The sequence below is a fragment of the Rhinolophus sinicus genome, chromosome 15, assembly GCF_057876585.1.
Source record: "Rhinolophus sinicus isolate RSI-liver-muscle chromosome 15, RSI-T2T, whole genome shotgun sequence".
Lineage (NCBI taxonomy): Eukaryota > Metazoa > Chordata > Mammalia > Chiroptera > Rhinolophidae > Rhinolophus > Rhinolophus sinicus.
The window spans coordinates 27,706,148-27,727,532 of record NC_142515.1 but is presented as its reverse complement, the minus strand read 5'-3'; the positions used below and the strand labels follow the sequence as shown (position 1 = coordinate 27,727,532).

Sequence of the window (21,385 nt, the reverse complement as noted above, 5' to 3'; positions counted from 1 at the left end):
ACTATCCTAGGATTTATTTTTAAAATGCTTCACCTCAGAAAATTCTCCACACGCCCTTAGTGCCATCCTCGATTGGGCCCATCTCTAAGGAGTACCGATAGCATTGCCACAGTACCATCCAACAGACCCCGAAGCAGGGGATGAGCGGGCGGCTTACCTTTCTGAAGGACATTTCTACTTGCGTATCACCATTAAAGTTAAACTTAGCAATAGCTTCTCCATATTCCAAAACCTGCAGCGGTGTCAACTTTTTGGGCTGAGCCTTCTCGGCAGGCGGAAGCAGCTGAGAAAGGAAAAGAGGTGAAAGAGAAAAGAGAAGAAAGTGGGTGGGAACATGAGAGGAGAGGAGGAAACAACACACAAGTTCGCGGTAAATAAATGTTGCTTTGGGCAGCACCGGGCTTTTCCTCAGAAAAAAGGAGCTGCGGTACCTCGATGTAGGTGCGTGGGAAGATGCCCACCCGGCCGTGGTGCTCGCCTTCATACCAGTTCTGGTCGATCTGCTTGTAAATGTAAACAATGTCTCCCTTCTGCAGAGGAAGCTCCCTGTCAACAGAGGGGCGTGCATTTTAGCAGATGTTTCAATATGTGTAAGATTAAAGACACACACTTTTTTAACAAAAGGAGACCTCGAGTGGGGTCAAAGGGAGAAAATTACACAAGAGGAGGCTCCATATTTGGAAGTGAGAACCCCACTATGCAGGAAATTACATCACACCTGGCATTGTTCCAGCCTTCTGCGGGATGGATGTTAACTTTTAAACTGACTAGCACTCAAAAGTGCTCATTTTGTTGTGGTTTTTCTCCACGTTTGTTTTGCGAATGCCGGCTTATGCTCAGATTATTCATGTAACGCATAGCAATGCACTCGGTAGTCTTAACTGATGTTCCTTAAATGGTGAAAGACATTTCCTTCTAGATACTTTCACTGCTTTCACTACCCTCTTCTCTGCCCTGGCAAGGCATGCTTCATTGCTTTCAGTTACTCTCCAATTATTTCTCCTATTAGTATCTTCTATCATTCCATCCATCCACTCACATATTTCACCATCCATCCATCATCATGCAGTAGAAAGGCTCTGAAATCAGGCAGATCTGGGGTCAAATCTAGTTATACCATTGACTAGCTCTGAATCCTTGGGCAGAACACTTAATATCTGAGGTATTATCAAAATAGGAATTAACTCAGAGTTGTTGAACTCAGCAACAAACTACAAAGAAAACACCCAGCATGGTGTGTGTCATACAGTTAACTCCTGGCAAATGTTAATTCACTTCCTTTTCAACATAAAGGGATCTTGGAAAGAAAAGTGTTCTTCATGCCTTTTTTCAACTTTTCCACATCCATCCCTTTGTTTGCCTCAATAACAACGGTGTTAACCTCTAATCAGGATTCCTTTTGGGGGAAAAAAAGGAGACAAAAAGATAACTTACAAACAAAATGAAAACTTAAAAGGAGAACGAAAATTGTAACTTGAAATTTTCTTGGACTTAAAAAAAAGATGACCTAGATCTTTTCCATTTGCATCAAACCAACAGCCTGGAAAGGTCTCTGACTGTAATTTGGAGGGGGTGTGCCTGCTTTGCAGTGTGCCAGGAAGTCCCACGGTACGTGAGAGATGCTGGCTAAACAATGGGGGCACATCTGGAAAACTTGACACAAAGTCAGCACGGTGCTGAATGAAAGAACAAGGCAGCCTTTGTGGGTCTTACACTGTAGACAGGGTTCTGATCCTAAAGAAGCCCACGAAGGGGATCCAGGGCTTTTGTCTCTGTAAGAAGGAACGTCTTCAGGCAAATTTTTGCCAAAGCCCTCCTGGGGGGTGTTCTGAAGTCCTCCCTCCCGGTTACTCACAACCATGGCCACAGGGATCAGCAAGAACCTCAGCCACAGCCACCCTTGCTACCCTAAGCGACTTGCAGCTGGACAGGCAGGTGGGCGCGGTAACGGCCCCACTGTTAAGATGGGTAGAACAGCTCATGTGAGAGTGAGACGTCTGTAGTCGTGGCCAAAGGAGATATACCATGGGGTGCTTGGGACCACACCCCCGTCTCCCAAAGAACCATATGACAAGGTCTGATGGTAACAAGGTTTGTAAAACGATAACATGATATATATTTTAGATCTTTTCTGGAGTGTCACCATTAGCACAGTAGAGGCTCGGAGAAGTCCTATGGGAAAGAAACCTGTTAAACTTTGTTGAATTGAGTGTTCCCACAGGACACTTTTTTAAGTGACATACTATGGGGAAAAATAGAACCCAGTGACTGAAGATGTTTAAAAGACTTAAGTCTATGCACCTGCCATTTACTCTTTTAAAAGAGTTTTATTAACGTTTTTTGGAGACAGCATGGTATGATGAAAGCACTGAGTCCAGAGGAAGGAACCCTCTGTCCAGCACTGGCAATGTTGATACATGGTGACAAGTTCTGTCCACCTCAGCTTTCTCATCTGTTCTATTTCACAGAGTTGCTCTAAAGAAAAAAATTGTTTTAAGACTTTTTAAAAATAAAATCTAGGTAAATGTAATATTACCAACACAACACCATTCAATGACTATTACATGGGCCTTTCTCAAATCAAAGAAAAAAGGGAAGAAGGTAAAACTAAACATTAGTTTATATATCTTTGTAATCCAGTCTCTGCTTCCAAAAGGGGGTTACTGACTTTTGCTACATTGTACAGAATGTTTTGAACTGTATTACCTCGGCTACTCTGCATAGAGGCATTTTAATGCTCATTTTACAGATGTGGAAATGTGAGGCGGGAAAGATTAGTGACTTGCTCACAGTCACAGAGACAATAAGTGGCAGAGTCAGGACTCTAAAACCCATAATCTTTCTGGCACATGATGTCGCCACCTCTTGAGCTGAAGGACTAGAGTAATTACAAACATACCCGGTGCACCTGATTTGTGCCTAGATTCTGGAAACCGTATCCTGGTTTTGTGTTGGAGGAGATCACGGCTGAGCCGCCTCCACACAGCAGTTCCCAGTGACTGAGGATGGGGGGCTCTCCCTCTCCTCACCAGACATGGGACCTCCCAGCAGCAGAATGATGCATGGCTGCTAGTCATTGCTGCCAACGAAAACTCATGGTCCATTTTAGCCCATAATTAGATATAAAGTGAGTAGGTACCTTCTGGAACCCAGTCATTGGTAGAATTTCCCAAATTTCATTGTATAAAGGTTTCCTGGTCACTAAATTTTAGGTAACACTGGGTTAAATAAGTTAATTAGGTTTCTTCATTGAAAGACTTCTAGAGGCATTAATATGCCAATGTGTGGGGGGGGAGGTAAAGACATAATATACAGTGCTCCCCAGCCTCATTTCTACGATAGAACACTCTTTTTGAGAAATAGTTTACAGAGCTAGCACTCTGAGGAACATACGTAGAGAAATGCTGGTCTCCTGTAGGTTCCCACCAGCCTTTAATCTCTTCGGATATTGTAGCAAATATTGTAAAGCTATCTTCCTAGAGACTGGTTCTGGTTCCTTCCACAGAAAGGGTGGGTCAAATCGAGCCACCACTTAAATAAGCAAATTGAGTCCCTAAATAGGATGAGGCAGGGTGGCACAGTGGAAAAGAGCCCAGGCTGTGGCACCAGGATGCTTGGGTTTGAATTCTGACATCATCACTGACCAGCTTGGGCAAGTTCCTTAAACTTGCAGTCCTTCAAACCGGTTTCCCTGTTTGTACAAAGAGATAATAGCACTAGAGACCTCTCAGGATTACAGTGTAACCAACGTAACACCGTAATGTGGCGTAAAGCACCCTGAACAGTGCTTAGCACATAGTAAACTCCATAACCTATTGATTCTTATCATTGTTATTTCTCCAACTTCTCTATCTGTGTTTCAAAGAGGCAGTTAAAATGACAAATGACTGGTGGCACTTACTTCAGTGTCTGAGCTTTAAAGTCAAACTTGGCTCTGGCCGGTCTCATCTAAACACAAGAAAAAATGTTAAGTTAAAAATCACGATTCATATACAATGAAAAGAACACATTTCTACAAGTTTCTAGAAAGCAAAGCAGAAAAATTCAATCTAACCAGTTCATTCTGGTGTAAAATCTGGGCAAAATTCCACTTCTCTGACCTTAGCAGGACACTAGATCGATGTTTGGTCAACTATATCATGCATGCGACTCTCCCTAAGGTGGGATGGATTTGGGAAAGAGATGGTCAGAAAAGTCCCAAAGCTGAAGTGCTAGTTCCCTAAGGCTGACCGTGGCTATTAAGAAACAGAACAAAACAAAACAAAAACAGAGTTAGCCAGAAGTCTTACTGTTTAGGACTCATCACTGTCTTATTCTTAGATTATCTATTTGCCTGACTTAAGTTGCCATCTGCAAGTAGATGAAACCCTGATTCACCTCTCACGTCATCTTCAACTCCATATATTTCTCATGGTCTGTGAGATCGTCCAAAAAGCCAGATAAAGTGAGCCCTCAGCTCAGTCTTTCTCTGAGGCTTCTATTCCTGTTGGCTAGCCCTCTGCTTGCAGAGCTCCCGGTCGGGAAGTCACCCTCAGCCCCCGTCTCCCTGTCCTCCTCAAGGCTGTTATTAAGTCACGCCAATGCCCCCTGTCCCTCAGCCTGCCCCTCCACAAACCCGCTCCTGTCTGACCTCTAGTTCCTACAGGCACAAAGCTCCCTTTGACTCTGCTTCTCTTCACGCTAATCTACTGTCACTCAGGAGCACAAACAACATTCCTCGAATACTTCCCTCACATCACTTCCTTGCTTTGAAGTTGGCTGAGCCACTCAACTGTCCCGCAGATCAAACTCAATTCCTGAAGTGGGTTAAAGCTGTTGGGTAATTTCTCCCACTCATACCTAACTGCCTTTATCTCTTTTTACACTCTTCCCATTCCAGTCAGGCCAGTCTATTTGCTACGCCTTGCCTAACCCCCCTTCTCTGCCTGGAATTTCTTCATCTCCAATTCCAGCAAAAAGAGCAAGTTCACCTTTACCTACCATATTCATGCACATCATTCATCCTCACTGTTAAAAATCGTTATTTTAATTTAATTTAATTTTTTTTTTTAAAGAAAGGTAGAGGAGAGAACTCATGTGAGCAAGCTGTTTACAGCTGCCAATATAATTCTGACCCCAGCCATGAGAAGATCCAACTTCTTCAACTGCTGTGACTTTCTGGTCTAGAGAAACAATGTGATGAAAATAAAATCATACACTTCCTCTTCGATATTAGAGGGCATGGCCAAAGTAGAAAAGGAAAATGGGATGCTCTAGGTGACAAAAAAAATGGTATGAGAAACTTCACCAAGCTTAGTTTTAGATCCTAACCCCTCGGTGACCCCCCCCCCCATATGACCAGGCTCTTCAAGCTGGGGTCTTGTAGGGATCTTCTTAAGGGCCATGAAATCAACGCAGGAGTTTTTTATTTTCATTTGATGGTTCCATCTATCTATATACATACATGTTAGAGGTCAACAGGATGACTGCCTTATAACCAATGCCACACAATTTCAACGTCTGCATTTGTGTCTGTCTGTGACCAAAGAGCATAATTTCAACAGTCGTAGGCAAGTAATAAAAGAACAGATGTGGGATTAATGATAAACAACAAGTTCATAAAAGAAGGCCAAATGACCAAAATTGTAAAACAAACATTTCACAGTGATTCCAATAAAAGTGGTGGGCACCCCATGACAGCCAGCTATAGGGCTGTGTGAACTTTAAAAAATTTATACCAAAACACCACCATACTCACACTTTGAGTGGCAACTAAATTCAGGCAAAAATGGATATGACCTATCAGTTAAATCGGTAACTTGTCTAGTTGTGTAGTTTACTATTTAATCTGTAAATTGGGTTAGGTCAATACAGGGGTTTGGTGAAATTTCTTTTTTTATTAAAGGGAATCTGTACGTACATTACTCAAGTTAAGCAACACTGATTCCATTGATCTCTTAAGACATAGTACGTGAGTCACCACTGCTTATACAATGCATGTCTCTCTCTTTACCTTCCTCTATCTCCCCGAGTCTGAATCCATCAGTCCTCTGGCTCCCACAGCATTGTATTACTTACTAAAACCGAGACAACTGTTCCTACAACATAGATAACTGTTCCCAGAGTTCCTCTTCCACTGGACTACCAGCTTCCCAAGGGCACAGTCTGAGTCTTGTTTCCACCTCCGCACAGGGTCTTGCACAGAACTAGAGGTCACCCAAAGTCTACTGAATGGGACTGAAGTACTTGTATGTCTGCACAGCCCAGTGTACTTGGAACTTGCTGGTGTCTATTTTCTCACGTCTGTCAGTCAACATCTAGGACAGTGATTTTCAAATTGTGGGTCCCTAAACTGGTATCATCAACATCACCTGGGAACTGGTTAGAAATGCACATCCTCAGGCCCCACACCAGAATCAGGAACTTTGTGGGTGGAGCCCAGCAATCTGTATTTTAACAAGGTCCGAGGGGATTCTGATGCACTCAAGTTTGAAAATCACTGCTCCAGAAGGGTGGGTTAGGCAGTTTGCTTGCCTCGGTCCATGGTTATTCTGTCCCAGTTGCATTTTCATTTGCATGTATTGTCAATGGGTGTGAGTATGCAGCCCTAGGGAGCCGGCGCATGTTCCCAGCTTCTCCATCACTCATAAACAGGTAGGCCTGTGAGTGAGGACCAACCATCATCGGAGCCTTCAGAACAGCGTAGTTCTGAGAAGCAGCTGGTGTGCTGGGGGCTGACGGGCTGTCCTTCCCTTGCAACTGACTAACCTTGTGAACTTCTGCTTCTTCTGTTTACATTTTCTTTTCCTCCATCACTTTAGAGTCCTCTTCCCCTCTCTAGCTTCCCTTCTTTTAATCTGCTTCCCTCTTTTCTCTATCTCTTCTTTCCAGACACCTTCTATTTCTTAAAAAAAAAAAAAAAATTGACAACTAGCCAGTGTTGCCTTTGTCACTCAAAAGATAGAAAAATAAATATCACTCTACTATTATATTGAAAGACTATAAGACTGTATATACTTTGGGTGTCACTCACTTCCATACCGCCTAAGCCACAGACACACACGTTTCCCCAAAAGGAGCTCATCTTCAGCAGGGCTACTTCAGGGTCACGTGGCAAAATAAACTCGGACACAGATGCAGCCTTGGCCAGCCCAAGGATTTCAACACGTTGGACTTAGTACAGGAAGCCAAGGCCTGAACAAAATTACTTTAAAGGTTTGTGCTTCTTCATTGGTTTTATAATATTAAGTTTCATAATCTCGGCTGAGAAATGTCAAAATTAAGGGAACAAATGAGACGTCTCTCAGAGAGCCCTCTCACCCTCCATAGCTCATCCTAACGGCAAAACTCTTTGGGTTTCAGAATTCCTCAGTGAGGCTTCAGCACTACTGAACACTGTATTCAATTCACTCGCTGCATAACACTGAGCAGCCGTGTTGTTTGTTCTCGGCAAGTTCAATAGTAATGTTACTAAATTTGGGGGTTGGTGTACATGGTGTAAACAACGCATTGCTAGCTACTTTCGGAAAATCAGTTTCACTAAACCATCTCTTCAAAGAAGAATTTTGTCATTTCCGTACCACAACTACCAATGCACATGGACTAAGGTATACGGTTTCTACGCAGAACGCACAGGCAACACAGTATCATGATGAGATGCAGTACGAAGGGGACTGGACTCATGGAGGCAGCCGATGCTCTAAGGCATGCAGAAGGGTGTGCGCCAGCAGATCCCGGTCCCACAGCCAGACATGCTTGAACATACAGAGCACAGGACATGATAGGAATCATGTCCACTGACCAGCCACAGAGGAGCCAAAGCAAGCCTAAGGGAAGCCAAGGTGACAGATGCTGTTTGGAGAACTAATGTGGCCTACAGAGGGCAATGCTGAGGGCAAGCAAATATTGCTTTGGGTCAAGCAGCAGATCGAGGTGACCAAAACAGACCTCTGACCCAGATTTCCTTTTTGCCGTATCGTCTATATTGAGGAGGTCCCCAAAGCGCTCATTAGTGATAAACTGATGGTGCGTTGGAATGACGCCCGTGTGGCGCCGAGCTGCAATATCGGCCTCTTCTTGCTCGCGCTTAAGTCGTCTCTGGTCCGCTAAAAGTTTCTGCCATGAAATTGCATAAAATGGGCAGTGAATCATCTGGTCCAGGGTACTGGAAAACTGCCAACAAAAACAACTAAGGAAAAAGGTGCTGGGTCAATAGGGAGGAAACTTTATGCATCACATGTCAGAGGGGCTTCATGGCCATAACTACTACGTTCCCGCTATAACCACCCTCTGTAAGGAAGGAGACCACACGGCACAGGAGAAACCCGGGGAACGATGGGACACAGGGAAGGATGAGCTCCATACAATTACACTGTCTGCAAACTATCCCCTGGCTCAGCCCATGGCCTCCTACCTCCTGATACATGGGCAGCAAAGGCCAGGTGACACAGAGGGTACGCCCAGAGCATTTATAAGCATGCTCGGATGGGGGCAGGTGGCTGGACGTGCCGTCCTTGCCTCCCTTAGGCAGTGATGCGTTTCCACAGTGTGTTCCCAAGGTGGGACCGGGGCTGGCTAATTCCCGGGCCTACATCAGGCCTATGAAACCTGCAATGGGCTTGAACTCTGTGGGGTCTATGGTAATTGGGTCATTTTTGTGCTCTCTATGTCTGTTATTCTAATATGCTTGATAGAGTGGAGCTGCCCATTTCAGAAAACATGGCACCCCCCTCTCCAAGACCAGCCAATCCTTCCTCTGGGAGTTTTTAGGTGGCCTCAGAACAAGCACCAAAGGCTACATATGTGACTGGCAGGGAGCATCAGTTACTTTCTTACTGTACTTTTTTGTACTTAACTATTTCTTCATTAGGTAAAGTAAAGCTGAGTTTAAGGGAATGATGTAGAATATAAATACAGAAGATAAACTAAGAATAACGGTAATTGGATTTTGAAGAAATATTCTATCCTAAATTAAGCAAATAGTCATCTATTTCTATTTTTAAAAGCCTTTTCAAATAATTCAACAATGTGGCATTTTATCAAATGTCCTCATTGCCTACTGAAATGACCCTATGAAACAGAACTTTAGTATATCTTCCTATTCCATTCCAAATATACATTCTTGGGATTAACATTCCTGGTAGGAAATCACACTCAACAAAACATTCGTCTTCTTCCAGGAGGCAATTAAATACCTCACGTCACACTTAGTCCCAAAGGATGGTGGGCCCAATTTTTCTATTTTTCTCCAGGGTCTACAAATAATAAAGTAACAATTCATCAAATGGCTGTAAGGATTTCCAGTGCTCAGGCAAGCTGTTGTAAAAATTAAATGAGAAAAAACATGAGAATGTGCTTTGCAAAGCACAGTAGAGCCTTGGTTTCTAGCTCTGCATCTGGGTAGGTAAATTTGGTATGTGGCCCTGGGCAAGCCACTAACTACTCTGTTGTCGTCTTCTCTGGGATAAAACAAGAGGGTTGACTAGATGGCCACTGAGATCCCTTCCAGGACTGACACATTCTCCTTTTCTGAAATGCCATTTTCATCAATGTTAATAATTTGCATAGACAAATGCCAGGACTGGTACTCCATTAGCTGGGAAGTGCGTTTTCTCTGCAGCTGTGGGAATGGACTGATGTCTGAGAGTGCCATATCCCTGGAGCTCTGGCCAAGGTGACATAGAAATCAGTGAAAGTGGACAGGGAATGGAGCAAGGTTCCCGAACCAGTGCTTGACTCAGCAAGCCCATCATTCCCATGGTTTAACCAACCATATAAGCCAAAACTATGGATAAGGACACAGAGTTTTTAAGGATCTTTGAGCTAGTGTTATTCAGGAGACAAGCCGCTCACCTTCTGAATGTACCTCTTAATATATCAACTGCTAACCCAACTAAGTAAAATATGCCTCCCAAGTGGTAGGTTAAGAATTCTATCACAAACCCTTCCATGTTGGGTAGTAAGGTTCATACTAAGGTTTAGTAAGATAGAATCTCATATTCTTTCACCATAGCAGCCCAAGCCTACACAGGTGGGAATCTTGTATCTCTGTGAATGTGACTAGACATAAAATCTGTTCTGTGGCCTGATGAACACCCTATTGTATGTGAGTTTTCCATCTCGTTAGTACAAATAAATCCATACGTCAAATGCTTCCTCTTGTTTCTTCCAACAGACATGTGCAAGTGTCTTATTAAATACTGTCTGTACGGAGCCTGGAGAAGAGGAGAGCCCTGGGCTTTTTTGTCCTTTGTCTCACCACCTAGCAGCAATGATTATCATCCAGCACTCCTCAAAGTCGGCCTTACCCTACGTCCTGAAGGGAAATCCACCTCAACTCTGAATCCACTCAACAAACCGGAACAACATAGAAAAAGGGCTTCAGATTTTATAGGGAAAGGAAAAGAGTTGCGTAGACATGAACACCCTTCCCCACCTGCCACCAGGTTCAAAGCAATTCTTCCACCTTAATTCATTACAGGAAAATGAGCATCGGAGCTTATTTAGTCTATAGGACCCTTTCTCCTGGGAATGCAAAATCTAGAAAGCATGCCTCATAACAACACTTTATTACAATAGAAGCTTGTTATTTTTGCCCATTTAGCTGATATGTAGAACTACCTCTTCCTAAATCCCAACAGAATATGTTCCTTTCCCAACCCGTCAGTCATATGACTGCAATACAGACATGTCAGTAGCTGTAAGACAAGGTCTGTATCCTGAAGTTCTTGGTGGGGGTCTACCAATGTCTATGGGTGTATCTCTCTTCTTCTGAGTTAAAGGCCACTTCTTCAAACTGTTTCATAATATGTATCATGGTCATTATTATCTTTCAGTTTCCTCTTTCTCCCACTGCATCCTTCTAAGTATGAACTGTGCTTTGTGCCAAGAGATGGTGAACAGTATTGGGGAAATATGTGGGTAGATTTTCCTAGACAATAAGGCAAGGGTTGGGGCAAGGGGTGAAAGAGCAAAAAGCATTACAGGGTGGGCACCCTCTTTCTGAATCTCCTGTGTAGCAGTACTGACTCGATGTGGCATTTAGAACTGAGTGCCTTGGGGAAACCAGTCCTACTTTTTGGAAAAGTGGACTAAAAGAGGAGTGACTGAGCCTATGTCATATAAGAAGCCACTTCTGACAATGCCAATCTTTGCTTCCAACTCTCTGACCGATATCTAGAATGTTTACTTCCTTCATATTTTAATCTGTGCAAGAGCTAAGAGATTCTAGAGATGACACATACCTCTTTATCATCATGACGTCTTCGAATAAATTCTTCTGTGGATTCTAAGTAATCAGCTGGTATAAAATGTCTTGGTGATTCTGAATCTTCAAAACAACAAAGCAGAATCAAAACAGGCAAAGATTTAGTGGGAAACCAGATTTAGAAAAGATTTTACCTTTCATCCATTCTAAATATCAAGTTTTTATAGTCGTTGAGACCAAAGATCAATAATCAAATTCTGGGGAAAAAAACACAAATCCCCCCTCTCACTTTTTGGATTTACTTGTGAATTAGTATAATACAACAAAAAAACTCATCAGAAGGCAAAAAGTGAGCGAAAAGAGAGGACCTTCTCTGAAAAGTATCCCTACTAAGAGGCGTGCAGGATCTTACAGGGACACACTGTACACTCACACACACACAGGGCCACTGAGAGAGGCTGCCTCTCAAAAAACCACAGGGTTGAGTCGGGGTTGGTGCAAACTGCAAGGGGTTCAAAGAGTTCAAATGGACAAATTTCTCAGATGAGCTAAATGGCCAATTTTTCTTTCAAAACAGAGTTTGGTGGTTAGTCTGAATGACATGGGGGCTTTGTTTTTAAAGAAGTGCAGCCACTACGAGCCATGATTAATTGCCAAGCAAAACAAACAGAAAACAAAGGACGGACCAGAAAATGAGCACCAAGGGCACACAGGGGGAGGGGACAGAGCAAGCAAAGTGGAGAGACGGGTGAGGTGAGATTGGGCAAACACACAAAATGCCACCTCCAAGGGACGGTCCCAGTTCACTTTGTGGGTTGTTGTTCCTGTCCAGGCCGTGGCCTGAGTACGGCACAGAGTTCCCATTGTTAAAGGCCCTCGGGCAGTCCTCTGGGACTGCGGGTCTCTCCTGAGGGGGCTCTGAGATCCGGCTCAGCCTGGCCATGGTGTGTCGGGAAGACAGGCGTTTGGGAACCGAGGGCTTCGCCCCCGAGCGGGGGTCATCCTGATGGGGCTGATAGGGGAGGTCTGGCTTCCGGCCAATGGGGGGGCCTGAGAAGTCACCAGGGTAAGGCTGTCTGGGGTGGTGCTGGGGGGGCTTTTTCAACCGGAAGGGGAGGGGGCTCATTAGGTAGATGTTCCTGAGGAGTGTGCTCTTGTCCGCTCTGGAATCTGGGCGCCAGTCAGGCTGCCTGCAGGTCTGCTGTTGCTCGTGCTTCCGGATGGTGGTGAAGCGGGTGTAGGAGGCAGGACAGGTGCCCTTGCACTTGTTGAGGCGGTGTTTGGGGATGTCTCCGTGCACACTGCCACTGCTGCCCTCTCTGCTGTCACTGGAGACATTTGAGCAGTGGTCAAGCTCGTCAGAGCAGGTGGAGAGGGGCTCAGAAGGCGCCAGGCCCCTGAAGCCCAAGCTGGGCTCTCCCATAGTGCTGCACGTCGGGGAGGCATAGACACCCCCGGGGTTCATCCCATCCATTTCCCTGGGCCGGAGCTTAGTGGACTCCAGGAGGGACTCAGCGGAGCGGGCTGAGGTCAGGCTCCGGGACAGCACAGGCGTGGGGGACTTGCTCAGCCTGCCAGACAGGTCCAGGGACGGCATGGACCGGGAGCGCTGAATCAGCTGCTCAAACGCTGTGATGCGGGAAGAGACGGTGTGCTTGGGGATGTGCTCTGAGCCCTCCTGGCTGGGGCCCAGCTCACCCCTGGCCAAGGCCAGGCTGCTCCTTTCAAAGTGGGAGGCGAGATCCCGCACACTCGAAGAGGAGATGGAGCCCAGGAAGAGGCCAGCTCGGTTGATCTGGTGCATGTCCCGGTAAAGCATGGTGAACTGCATCCCCGCCTTTCTCGAGAGCGGGCAGGGCCTCCTGGCACTGCTGCCAAACTCCTGCAGGCTCATGGTGCTGCTCGACTTGCTGTCGTAATCCCGCCGGGAACGCATGAACAGGTTCTCGATGCTGCCCCCCACTTGGAGCGGGAGACCTCTCTTGGAATCATTCAAAGAAACTGAAACGCAAAGATTCTCACAGCTCTGAGCCTTTTCCGATGGCAACAGGACACTCTTCTGTTCCTGCAAGAGAGCGCTGGGAGCAGAGAGCCTGGGTTTGAACTTGGAGGGAAGGATTTCAGAAATGCAGGCTTTTGCAGCGGACAGGGGTTTCTTGTGCTTACACACAGGGCCTAATGCATTGCTAGGGTTAACGGTTCGGCTATGAACTGAAGATGAAGAAATCATGTGAGCATTCCCACCTTTACGATCCACTGGAAAGCATGCAGAATAAAATAAACAGACCCATTAGGTTAAAGCTGAAAGCTGCTAAAAAAAAAAAAAAAAAGTAAAAAAAGGAGAGGTAACATGCTCATTTGTCAAAAAGGATTGTTTTTTTGTTTTTTTGGTGTTTTTTTTTAATTTCCAGTCGATGTCCAGAAGCAAAATAATCTGTGCTGCAAAGCAGGTGCAAAGATGCAACGAAAAAATGGCCACCTTGCTAGAGTTAGGAAAGGCTAAAAAGCTCAGCTAATTTCTAAGAAAAGGGAATCAGAACAAAAAAGAGAGACAGAGAGAGTGATGCTTCAGAGAGAGTAAGGTTGGGTTAAAGGAAGGGAAACTACTAACACCAGAAAGAAAAATGGCCGGTAAGAAACTAGAGGAGGGGACATAAGAAGGCTCAAAGGCCTGGAATTGGGTGTGTACAAGGCACAAGTTATCCCAGTAGGTGCAGGTTCACCTGCTGCCAACACCCTGATAACACTGCACACGGGCAGGAGACACCCCAATACCAGTGTGGATGGGTGAGAGGCCTGCAGGCTTGGCTCTGTTACCTTTAGTGGAGGCTGAGCTGGATGGCCGCTTGAGCCCACTGAGGCCCTGGAGCGGGATGTCTCCACCTTCCAAGACGCTTTTATAAATCTGCCTCTCGTTCTCCAAGCTACCAAGATCCCCAGGAGCTCCATCTGATTCCCTCTTCACTGCGTGGAAGTTGGAAGAATATATACTAAGAGTAATGTAATTATAAAAGAAAGAAAGGGGGGGGAAGAATAGGAGTTAGTATTTTTAACACTTTTCTAGAAAGCACATTTCCAGCTAAAGACGAGAAACCCACTTTCTGAGACCCTACTCAAGCACCGTTCTTTCTAAAGGGCATTCTTATTTAGACATAGAGTTCTACAGAGAAGGCAGGCCCACCGGTGCCCTTGAATGCTCAGGAATCGTGTCCAAACAGCAAAGTGCTCTGAGATAACAGCATTTGTGCTTTAAAAAAATAACCGAGGAACACTGCTGGGGGGGTGAGGGCAGGAGACAAGGCTAGGAGTGGAGGACTGGGAGGAAGGGAGGGGGAGGACAGGAGGGGTGCTGGGGGCCCCATGGCTGCACACAGATGGGGCAGTCGAGAACACGAGTGGAGCCTCTGACATGTCACCAGCCAGGGTTTGCGACTTCAAGTCCACCACTTGGATCATTTTTCTGAGTTATTCTTCACAAGCGCTTTGGTGGAGGGAGCATTAAAATCACCCATGAAAGTGGGAGGCCCAGATGTCCTGGATCTCCAGGAAAATCAGCCACCAAGTGAAAATGGGAGCTGAGGTTCTCTGTGCTCTTATTATCACAGCCACCTTCTGTATTCACTGCTTTCAAAATTTGTATTCAGAACCTCATCACATGTATTATGAGTATCAACTATTATTGATCGTTTAAATATATCCGTCTTTTATTTTCATCTTGTTGAAATTCTAGGCATTTTTGCAGGTTACCACAGATCCTTTTTGGAATGAGGTGGGGCACAGAACCCATGAAGAGCCTTACTCACTGAACCCTCCCTTCCGCCAATCCCAGGGTTCTATGCCCTCACCAACTGACACACTGACACGTGGACACACACACACACACACACACAAACTCACACAGATAATTGAATGACTCCTTTCCCACAAAAGTACTCAGGCTTCTGCTTGGCTGCTTTTCAATCCTACTGAATTCAGTTTACTGCTATCAATATGGATTTCTCAGCTGTAAAGATGTAAACAGTTTGGTGGGATTTCTTCATCTCAATATTTTATTATGAATATTTTCAAGTATGTAGAAAAGCTTAAGGAATTGTAATAGTGAACACCTATGTGTCACATCCCTCTCGCTGATTCCACCAGGAACACCAGGCTGCATTTGCTTTAATCATGCATCTATCCATCTCTTTCCCATCAATCATGATGGAGTTACTCTACATTTCCTGCAGCCTTTGCGTCCCCACAGTCGCAGATAATGATGGCAACAGCAACCGTGCACACCATTGGGTGAGATGGCCCTTGTGGGAGGCACCGTGCTAAGTGCCCCACGATCATTCTCTCTCTAATCCTCTCAAACAATCCTATTTTCTCCACATTCAGATGAGACAAGGCACTGAGAGATTCGGGCACTCGGAGAAGCAGGCACAGTTTAGTGGAAGGACAGAGCTGGAACCTGGGCCATATCATGGAGCACCACGCAGAGTACTCTCAGCCTTGATTTTATAAATGACATTCGCCTATGACCAAGGGCTTCAGGATGCTTGAGCTCCACCTACATCACCACCACCGTGTGTCACCTGCCATGAATGCACGCCTGGGACAAGCCAGCTCCAGAACCCAGGGGTCAGAAACAGAAAAGAGATGGAGAGGCTGTGGTTAAACACGCAGTGTCTCCACCTCGAGTAGTTAAGCTCCACTGAGCAATTCCCCTGCTTCCAGCTCTGCTAATACCCCTCAGAGGAGCTCCTTACCATGAGCCCACCACTGATTTTAAGGGCCTTATGTGCTCTATTTCAGGGGCCTGCCCAGGCAGTCAGGATTCCCCAGGGCCCTCCTCATTCTCTCAGGCCTAGGTCATGGGATCAAATGCTTTCTCCCTTTCCTCAGACGAAACAGAAGGTCATCACTGGGAAAAGAAAACCAACCCTCAAAGCTGAGAACATAAAAGCACACGAATCAAGTGAGTCTCCCGAGTGGCCTCCAGGGTACGTGTCTCAGAGAGGAGAAACCTCCAGGAGGGATAGGATGGGGCAGTCCCTCTCCCAGGCTGTACCCTTGTTTGGAGGAGCCCGCTTGACTGTAAGGTCTATGAGAACACTCAGTAAATATTTGTTAAATGAATAAAAGGTCACATTTTCTGCAAGCAAAACTGGCACATGATCCGATTAAGGGTGTGTTTTGATTCATAAAGTTATGCATTTAGAAATTCTTCTATAAGAATTATGTCACATAAAGCTCCTAGCTCCCGACATCAGTGACCATGGAGTCATCAGAATGGTGGAAACACTAAGACTACGGGGAATTAGGTGGCCCAGGCTTAGGCTGGCTGTCCTCCCTGGTGCCCTGGCCTCTGACTGGAGGTGCCCAATTCCACCCCTAGAGACAAAAGAAGCTTGGCTTTTCTAGGCTCGGGGGGCCAGGCAACTTTGGGCTCTCTTGCTTCTGCCTGCAGGGGCACTTGCAGATGTCCCCAGTTCTGACTCATAAAAGCCATCAACTCTAGCTAGAAGGCTGTCATACTCATTCCTAAAGGTGACTTGAGAGGCTATGGTACTATATGCCAATTTAAATAAATGGAAGCTCATCTAAACTGGCTTTCACTTTAAATTTCCTAATTAAAAATAAATCTGGGGGCTGGCCCGGTGGCTCAGGTGGTTAGAGCTCCATGCTCCTAATGCTGAAGGCTGCCGGTTCGATTCCCACATGGGCCAGTGGGCTCTCAATCACAAGGTTGCAGGTTTGATTTCCCGCAAGGGATGGTGGGCTCCGCCCCCTGCAACTAAGGTTGAACACGGCACCTTGAACTGAGCTGCCGCTGAGCTCCCAGATGACTCAGTTGGTTGGAGCGCATCCTCTCAACCACAAGGTTGCCAGTTCGATTCCTCAACTCCCACAAGGGATGGTGGGCAGTGCCCCCTGCGACTAAGATTGAATACTGCACCTTGAGCTGAGCTGCCACTGCGCTCCCAAATGGCTTAGTTGGTTGGAGCGCGTCCTCAACCACAAGGTTGCCGGTTCGACTCCCGCAAGGGATGGTGTGCTGTGCCCCCTGCAACTAGAAAACGGCAACTGGACCTGGAGCTGAGCTGCGCCCTCCACAACTAAGACTGAAAGGACAACAACTTGAAGCTGAATGGCACCCTCCACAACTAAGATTGAAAGGACAACAACTTGACTTGGGAAAAAGGCCTGGAAGTTCACACTGTTCCCCAATAAAGTCCTGTTCCCCTTCCCCAATAAAATCTTTAAAAATAAATAAATAAATAAATAAATAAATAAATAAATAAATAAATAAATCTGCTTCTTTTCTAAACTTCCCTTTCACAGTCCACTCTCTTCTTTTTGGTTGCGTTTTCTGATTTTGTCTTTCAGTTTAACTCCGTGTTTCTCCTTTTTGTACACCTCAACTGCAAAAAGACCCATGTATAGATGTTGTCATGCAGGGTGTCATGCAGGGTCTCTGGTCCCGCTCCCCACATAAGAACGCAGGACATGGTGAGGCCAAAAAGGAACACCCACGGAGCCATAGATAGGGGAGTCACACCACTATATTCTCACTGGCAGCTGGGTTGGAGACACAGGAAGCAGGAGCCACACTATCTGCAACCTGCTGTCCACTTCTCTCTGCCAACCAACCTCATTTGCTAACTGCAATCCACTCTTGCTAGCTCAGCCACCATCTTCTTGCTAGCCTCCATCTTGCTGTTAGCGTAGCCACAGCAGTTGTATTAGTGGCCAATGCTTCACTGGTTACAGCTGACAGCCAACTAGCCACAGCTGATGGCCATGCAATCACAGTTGATGGCCATTTACTACCTGAGCCAGCACCTTTTCACATGAGGCCAAGAGCCTGGAAACCGCACTCCTGGCTCTGTCCCCACAGATGTCCTTCAGCCCTGCCAACCAACAGCTGTGGTGACTGAGGTCTGTTTTGTGAGGGGACAGTCTCTACAGCCCTGCTTGCCCTGGTTTGGGGCTACCAGACCTCTCCCGGCATTGGGTCTTTCTGACAGCGGCTTCCATCCTGCTGTCCTTTGAATTGCCTCAGCCTTGGTCAGGACGTCCAGCCCACTCTTCCCTAGTTCTTCCTGACTGCATTTAGTCAGGACTCTCAGCCATAACATGGGCTGCCAGCCATCACAGCTCCCCTACCTCACCAGCTGTCATAACTCACCCCAACCCCCCACCAGCCACACCACTTTCTGGCTTTATTCCACTCATTATCACCATTTTTTCCTGCCTCCCCACCAGAATGACAAACCAGCACTCAGGAAACCTCTCAGAATAGATTTGCTATGGCCAATTGTTTTCTTTCTGATACCAAAGCCAACATGCTTTTTCCAGATGTGTAACACTTTGCAAGTTGTTTAAAAACAATATCGAAAAGCTCTGGAACAGTATTTTCAAACGTATCATCTCCATTGGATCTCCTAATATTGGAAAGACAGACATCATTTGCCCATTGTACCAAAGGGGAAACTGAGGACGAGAGTGGTGAAGGCATTTGCCATTAGGTTAGAGTTCTTGGGTCTTTGTTGTATACAAGATGAGAAAAGTACTCTCAGGCTGATTGAGAAAGACCCAAATTACTGATTACTTAACAAAACAAGTTCAGAAGCTCAGCTCTCAGCAGCCTGGGTTGAGCCGGTTTTTAGCTGAGAAAGAGTAAGCCAGGAGAGGAGACAGCGAGAAGAGAACTTACCCTCAGGCTAAGATATGGAGCTGGCTGCTGAGTTTCAAAGGGATTCAACAACAACATGCTCACTCAAAGAAAAAGTGAGAGAACAGAGCAATCATTTTGGGGCCAAATGTTTCCAATTGTGTGGAGCAGGCAGGCAGGGTCCCATCAGCTGTGATTCCAGCCTGACTCCAACAAGGAATGTAGATCAGCTGATGTAAGCCCGCTTATTTTAAAAATGTGGAAACAATCTGTTTCTCTCAGCCTCAATTTGTCTCATTTGCAAAACTATTAGGTGTGGTGAGAGTGTCCAAAAAGTCCACCTTCAAATCTTTTATGTATAGAGACCTTTCTTTTGAGCTCCAGACACAGACATTCAATTGCCTTGTAGGCAGCTCCACCTAGGTGTTCCTCAGGCATCTTAAATCCAACATGTCCCAAATCAAACCCAGCTCTGTCCTTCCACCTCCCATCACTCAAGCCAGAAAGCCCAGGGAACCCACCCTCTTCTTCTCCTTGCTCCCCAAACCTAATCAGTCACCAAGTCCTAGTTACTCCCTGTCCTTGACACAGCTCACCTTAGTCCCTTTGCTCTTCACCTCCCGGTCACCTCCCCACCTGCTCACCTACTCTGCAATAAGCACACCAGCACTCCCCTAGTCCCCAGCCCGGACTCCCTCCAACCATGTCTGCAAATCACTGTCAGTGGTCTTTCTAGGGAAGATCTCATCATGCCATTCCACTGCACATTTCACGTGTCAATCACTCTCCTAGCTGGAGATTCAACAAGGAACAAAACATAAATTCCATCTTCATGGAATTCACTGTCCAAAACCATTTGGTGTTTTCAGGAAGAAACAAAAAGGTAACTGTTTTTAACTCTGGCTGTAGGGGAGGGAGCATAGACAATCTGGAGGGGGCAGTTTCATCTTATAGCCTTTCACACTGCATGAAAAATTTACTTTTTCGATTTATAATGTTATTGTTATTTGCTGCTCCTTCCTTTCCACCACAAAACAGAGGCACTCCCTCCCTCCTCGGTCCCCTCACTGCATGTACCACACTAGGATCTGATTGTTATTTACAAATCTGTCTCCCCATTACACTCTGATTTTCCTCTGGAGGGCAGGCCGTTTAGATGGTTTATCTTTGCATGACTGGTGCCCAGCACTGTTGTTCCATAAATATTAGTAGAATAAATGATTCTATAAAATTAAATGCCTACATGCACACAGATTTCTGACACATTTTTAAACCCTGGGAAGTCTCCAATGTTTCATATGGTTCTTCAGGTAATGGTTTGTGTTTTGATCTTAAGTCAGATTAAGAATAAAAGGTGTTTTCTCTCGCGTGTCACTACTTAGGAAAAGGCAGGCTTCTTCTTGAGCGTCACCTGCTGGCCAAATGGAGTAAAGCTCTTTGGTTAGGCAAAGAATGTGTTGGTACTAATCAATGCTGAATTACTAAGCAATAATGAAAACGAGTAGTCTACCCTGCTGATTTAGAGATATGATAACTCTACAGAAATAAAACACAAATTTGGAATACACTGTGATCACAACGATAAAAATATATTTTTTTTTGAGAGGAAGGGCTGGTAGGATATTGGGACCATAGGTGAATTTCTTCTCTGTTCACAGGTTCTTTTAAAACTGTGCTATGTAATCAGGTTAATTAATAAAATTCTAAACTGCAGACTGTCCAAGATATGCAAGTGGATTTAAAACAAGACCATCACTTCTCCAGTGATCGCAGAGTTTTTGAACCTGGGCCATCTGTGACTCCTCTCTCTTCCGTCCTCGGGTTAAGTCAAACCTTGCCAATGTTTCAACAGGCCATTCCTTTCCACCCAGTGAAAGGGGCCAGATTCAGTCCACACGTCGCCTGTCTTCATGCTGAGTGAGTTGGATTCTAGTTAATTAAGATTTATAGCTGCATTCATTTACTCAGCAAACATTTATTGTGCATTTTCCTACATGTCAGGCCCTGCACTTCAGCTGGCTCCTCACCAATTCCACAGACGGAAAAACCTAACTCATTTAAACAAACTGGGAGAAAACCAAACCTAAATTGTTAAAAAAAAAAAAAAAAAAAAAAAAAAATCCCCAATGGGAGAATAGCAGGAGGGAAAAAACTCATTTATTCCTGCCAAGCATTTCATGAGAGCTAGGCTAGGGATGAAAAACAGGCCTTTGGAGACCTATTTCGATGATATAAATAAGAGTGCTTGGTAAATTAACACATCAAATATCTTCCTCAGAGTGTCTGACAGCAATTTGCTCTTTTTAGCAGTTTGCATCAGTCACCTTCAATCCTGCTAACACAATATTACAAATAGTTGCTTAAATTGTCTTTTTAATAATTCAAAAACAGTACACCGTAGCATGCTCTCTGTTAATTTATTACCCAGTTTTGAATTGGTCTGGTGCAGACGAGAGTTTACTGCCAACATCAGTCCCCTGGCCTCGAACTTCACCGTTCTGGCTCTGGCTACAGCTCTGCCACGTACCAGCTGTGGACCTTGG

The 21,385-nt window shown here is 45.4% G+C and overlaps 1 protein-coding gene across 50 annotated transcripts in view; it reads right to left on the bottom strand.

Annotated features, from left to right (window-relative positions):
• SORBS1 (sorbin and SH3 domain containing 1) overlaps window positions 1-21,385 on the bottom strand; it is a 221,392-nt gene that overhangs the window by 24,515 nt on the left and 175,492 nt on the right. For 36 of the 50 annotated variants that reach the window (XM_074339313.2, XM_074339314.2, XM_074339315.2 and 33 more), the window contains 7 exons: window positions 14,003-14,175; window positions 11,969-13,441; window positions 11,223-11,308; window positions 7,927-8,094; window positions 3,902-3,948; window positions 432-546; window positions 158-283 (listed from right to left, as the gene is read on the bottom strand). In XM_074339313.2, coding sequence (XP_074195414.2) covers window positions 158-283; window positions 432-546; window positions 3,902-3,948; window positions 7,927-8,094; window positions 11,223-11,308; window positions 11,969-13,441; window positions 14,003-14,175 — 2,188 coding nt within the window. The remainder of the gene's footprint in view (window positions 1-157; window positions 284-431; window positions 547-3,901; window positions 3,949-7,926; window positions 8,095-11,222; window positions 11,309-11,968; window positions 13,442-14,002; window positions 14,176-21,385) is intronic. The other 14 variants (XM_074339359.2, XM_019724753.3, XM_088791920.1 and 11 more) reach the window with 3 other exon arrangements.